This window comes from Haemaphysalis longicornis, unplaced genomic scaffold (assembly GCF_048455015.1).
Source record: "Haemaphysalis longicornis isolate Haplotype H1 unplaced genomic scaffold, Haemaphysalis longicornis Haplotype H1 scaffold_7, whole genome shotgun sequence".
Lineage (NCBI taxonomy): Eukaryota > Metazoa > Arthropoda > Arachnida > Ixodida > Ixodidae > Haemaphysalis > Haemaphysalis longicornis.
The window spans coordinates 127971493-127976506 of NW_027526422.1; the positions used below are offsets into that span (position 1 = coordinate 127971493).

General features: G+C 45.8%; 1 protein-coding gene across 4 annotated transcripts; it reads right to left on the minus strand.

Annotated features, from left to right (window-relative positions):
* Nucleotides 1–254: 254 nt before the first annotated feature.
* On the minus strand, nt 255–4680 carry LOC144146954 (sulfotransferase ssu-1-like). Of its 4 annotated transcripts, XM_077678933.1 has the most exons (4): nt 4438–4603; nt 3930–4086; nt 3660–3870; nt 255–906 (listed from the first exon to the last, which is right to left on the minus strand). In XM_077678933.1, the coding sequence occupies exons 3-4, from the start codon at nt 3729–3731 to the stop codon at nt 325–327; spliced, it is 654 nt and encodes a 217-aa protein (XP_077535059.1). In that variant the 5' UTR covers nt 3732–3870; nt 3930–4086; nt 4438–4603; the 3' UTR covers nt 255–324. The 4 variants fall into 4 exon arrangements, with proteins under 4 accessions (XP_077535059.1, XP_077535058.1, XP_077535055.1 ...); XM_077678932.1 differs by lacking the exon at nt 3660–3870 and having other exon boundaries at nt 4438–4680; XM_077678929.1 differs by having other exon boundaries at nt 3660–4086.
* Between the last annotated feature and the right edge of the window lie 334 nt (nt 4681–5014).

A 5014-nucleotide genomic window follows, 5' to 3' on the forward strand; every position in this document is an offset into this window, starting at 1 on the left:
GGTGGAGATCAGGGCATGGAGATGAAAGGGATGCTTGTAGATACTCGGATTTAAGAGCACTGGTAAGGTGAAAGGAAAAAGCATTGGGGCGTAGTGGGTGAAACGTATGGAGGCGCTGCTTGCACCGCTCAACGTCGAAGCGTACTCGCCTCAGGAATAAAAAATAAAGAAAACAAGGCAACACGCCCCACTCCTGCACTTTTAGGAGAAGCCCATTTAAACAAATGAAGACTGTTTATTCAAATTTATGCCATGGACACGTGACGAGCCAGCTGATAATCTTGCGCACACCGCCGGCCGGGAGAACCCCGCAGCCAATGAAGGCTACTCGCTTTCTCCACAAATACGTAGTGCTTCTTCACGTATGTCACTCCACAAGCTCATGACGTTTGAACCATGGGTCTTTTTGGCGATTTTAGACTCCATGCGTCTTAGCTGGTCGGGCGAGAAGTACTCCTTCCAGCCTCCAACCTCGCCTCTCCTGACGAAGCTGTGGCTCTTGCTTCCGCCGTGAGCAACCTTAGACGAGATGTCCAGTTTTTTTAGACTTTCGTCGGCCTCGGCGTTCCCCTGCCCTCCGAGGTTTGAAGCTAAAATGTTGCGCATGCTTCCAGGTGCACTCCTCTCGATGATTATGTCGATTAGCTTCTGACCGTCTTTTCCATCATTTTCGAGCATGTTTCCGTAGCGGTCCCCTATAAATCGAGCCAGATTTACTATCGTGTTCCGTGTGTTTGTTTTAAGTTCCTCGTACGTTACGAAGAACACGTTAGGCTCGTTCTTTAGGGAATAGCCACCCACTACGTGCTCGAAGTAGTCTCCCCAGCCAAAGTCTCCCTCAAGGAAGCACTCGAAGAAGTCGTCGAATGTGCCGTCTTCAAAGAGGTAGACGCTCACGTCTTTAGCCTGCGTTAATGGAAAGTGAAAAGTTCAGAAGGTAGAATTTACTACTATAACATAGCGATAGTGCACTACATAAAAGAACTGCACAAACACAGGGAAGATAGGCCCGTTTGCTTTTACCGAAGCCCGGCACGTGGACGGAATCTGTCGGGGTGGCTGATGGACGATTCTTTCGCAACCCCTGTGCACTTGACGGGCAGGTTCGTCATGGGCGATTCATTCCATAGCGACTTTCTACATAGTGCATGCTCAACTAAGGCACATAGAGTGTCGCTGAACATTAAAAACGTATCTATCGCAATAGATCGAAGAAGCACAGTTTTCTTGGCTGGTATCCACGTGGGGTTTTTGGCAGCCGAACGCATGGCTGGTTCCTCGTCTGTTGTGTTTCACATCTAACGTCTGGAAAACATCAGCACATATCATACCTACTCCGGAATGTAATGAAATAAGAATTGACGGTCAGGCATTTTCACGCGAGAAAAAGCTCTGACGTTCCTGTGGATTTTGTATTCACTGAAGGTTCAGGTGAGGTTGCATTGATTGCGTCAAAGCTATTTTCAGGTTGCTTCATTTTGTGTACGCAAAGTATTGTGCGTGAAAAGTAGAGGCTGGATTTCTAGGCATAAAAAAGCATGTTTTAGGCGCCAAAAATAGGCAGGCATAACAACGTTCTGCTCTCCAGCGTCCTAAGTATTTTTTGAAAGTTTAAAATATATTAAAAATATTGAAATGTTTATTTTAAAATGTTCTCAAAATGGTTATTTTTAACAGTGCAAATAATGCCAAGCCAAGACGCATGCGACCGGTATGTACCACCGGAAAACCAAAAATGTTATTGTTTATGATGAAACCAGGGCGATAACAGTTTAGCAGAGGCATTGAATCGTACCATAAACAACTCGCCTAGTGACGATTCATTGGCCTCATTGTACAAATGCACCGATCACTACCATGTTCAATACCCACTGGCGCTTTCTGGAGCATCACATATAGTGAAGCAGGAATTAAAACAATTCTCAAGAGCCGGGTAACTGATACTAGGATGCTACTTTGTGTCGGCCTTGCGCAATTTATTTACGACACAATAAAAACCGACACAAATGGCAAATGCAAGAAAGACGACGATTTATCAGGAATGTAACATGATGAAATCGTGGATATGCTCATAAGTCAGGGGAAGACGAAGCAATCAGGATAATTTAAATTTAGCCACGAAGGATAATTTGCCGCAATGAAGCGGACATGTCACGGAGCGCCCCAAATGACAAACGTGAGGCAGCGGAGAATAGGGCAATGATTCGTGGGGGCAAGGTAAGTGAGCCAATTAGAGATTTCTTTGACAGCCGGAAAGTAGAATTCAAGCTCAGGAGAAACGTGCTAAAGTTAAGCTCAAGGAGACACAGGAAAGAAGCAGTGCGACAGCAGGATATTTCTAGAGAGGTCTCGGAGGAGCAAGCCAAGGGGATACGCCCAGGCCGACAAAAGTGCATCCATCCTTCGCGCAAAGTGCGTCCAATTGATCGTTGAAACAGCTCTGCTGTTAAGAGAATATCGCTCGGCCGTTCTATGATACTTCTTCGTTGCTTCAATTGACCCATGGTTAATTAAAGTCAACACCCCTAGGGTAAATATGGCGTCCAAAACCGGTGATTGTCAAAAAGGTTGCCTACTCCCTTCAGCAGTTTAACTTGGTAAGTCCGCCCTCTTAGCTCTGAGCAATTAAATCCTACGTAGCATTACAATCGGCGGCATGCATGCAAGATTATTGCATTTAAACTACTGGGCCGGGAATAAATAAAACGTGCCGTATGCATGCCAGGTTATCGCAGTGAAGCCGTTAGGCTAGGAATAAATGAAACTTGCCGTGGAAAATCTAACAAAAATTACTACGCGAAAAGATAATTAAAAATATTACCTGAAAGCCGACCGATAATTGTTACGTTCCACATGTTACCAAATCAATTTTGTATTGCATAATACAAAAAAGAAAAATAGATTTCCACGTCTTCAATATCATTTTCACGCGGGGAAAAGTTTCCATGCACTGGAAAAGACCCGCTCAATTGATTTCAGCGTTTACAAACTTATCTGCACGTGGTAAGTGGTACTCAGGATTCGCGCATTAGCGCTATTCCCGTAACTGCCACGCACATGCAGTTTTTTTCGTTCATTGCACGCGGCATATGGTAGTTGCGATATCTCTGTTTCCACAGCCACTAGTTAGCGCACATAGAACAGGCAGCAACTGATTACGCGGAAGAGGTGTATTCTGACCCCGTGACTTGCCAATTAACGTTGAGCGCTGCAGCTTTTTCATCGCACGTCGAAACATGCAACGGCCAAGAAGAAACAGAACTTCCACACCCACGCAGATCTATTTTGCATCACAGCCCTTTGTAGTCATGAAATCGTGCATTCACAGCCAGCCATTTTAGCGTACGCTAGCTGGAAGGAAAACATTCTAAAACGAGCAGTACACAATTATTAAGAAATTATTAAGCGCGATTGGACAACGACATTAAAGAAGCACGACGGGAGCGCTTGTCCCGTCGTCCAAGCCGCGCTCTATTTTTCAATCATAAGGCACCAGCTTGACCAACAGCTTCGTTTAATATAGTGACACAGTAAGCCGTGCCGCCAGAAGCCTGACCACTTCGAGAATCCTCGAACTTCTTTTGTTCCCTCAACACACCCGGTAGACAATATACACGCAAAAATTGTAAAGGGGAGGGGTGCACAGCCCTATATCTTACATAGTGGTAGGCAGACACGCAGCAGTCCCAAGGGTTCCGTGCCACGTAAACGTACTTAGCTTCAGGGTTCATATTTTCCGTATGCAGTGGTATATGCGTGAGAAATGTGCGTAACACGTTGCTGGGTCTGTAGCTTCTGGGCCCGGGCCGATACTCGAGAAATACGGCGTTTTTCCTGAAGTCTTCGTAACTCTCCAGAGGTTCGCCGTTTCTGAGGATGAGCTGGGTGATGTACTGAACCCAGTGAGTTCCACTCTTTGGGTAGCTCACCTGTAAAAGGTCACCTTTTTCAGGAACGAATTCAAAACCCTCCCTTAGCAATTCCGGTGCAATAAGTGGGCTTCGAGGCACCCCGTCGACGACTTGGTAGTACGGCTTCGGACGGGCAGCAGTCATTCTCTTCCCGTTCATCGAGCAGGCATGTGAGCTGGGGAGAGAGGTAAGGTAAAGTAAAGACCACACTTCGACTGGCTAAGTTCCTTGCGTCTCGTGAAGGTACCCTGCATACCTTTAAAAAACTAGCAGATGCCAGGCTTTCAAAACGCAGTCAACGAGTAGCTCAGCAATTAGATTATGGGGCCGCTAATATGCCAACCGAATATGACCATCACGTAAATTAGAAACATGCTCAGAAGATACAGATACAGAAGTGGTTAGCGGCCAAGCCAGTGCTGTGGAATGCGCCTGCCAAAGACTGCCTGCTTATAGACCAATATACCGCTCAATCAGAGAATGTAGATTACCGGGAGAAAACCGAGAGACGGAAAGAGAAGCCCACCTTGCGTTTGCTTTCGCTGCGTTGCACTTTGAAGGGGAAAAATACCCTGGCTCCAGGTCCAGGTGATGATTTTGTGCGCAGACTCGATGCTTTTTTTTTCCTGGTTTACAAAAGCAACTTTGATGGAACTTTCCTTGTTTTTTCGTTTTGGTAGGCTTCGTAAAAAGACATTTCCCTGTGGGGCTCTCACGAGCGATCACGTAGACCCAGGTGTGTTTCACAGCTGTAGCATTTGCTGTTGCTTCTTCAATGGACGTGTTTTCAAAATGGCGCTGTAACTCACGACGCAGTTCATGCAACCATGTGCACTCTGTGTGTCGGCACAGAGCCTATAAGGGAAGACAGCTCGGGACTTTTCTGCCACCTACAGCTGTGTATTTTTGTAAAGTTATGAAATTCATCTTCTTTTTCTCTAAGGAATAATCCAAAAGAAGGAGGAGTTTTATGGGAAACTTACTTATTTTCAGAAAGCACGAGACATGAATAGTGATTTTCTTATTTCCAATCGGGATTCTTCTCATGGAGCAGAAGTCCTGCGAATCTTACGCGCTCTAAAGCAGGCTGGCGGGTTCCTGTA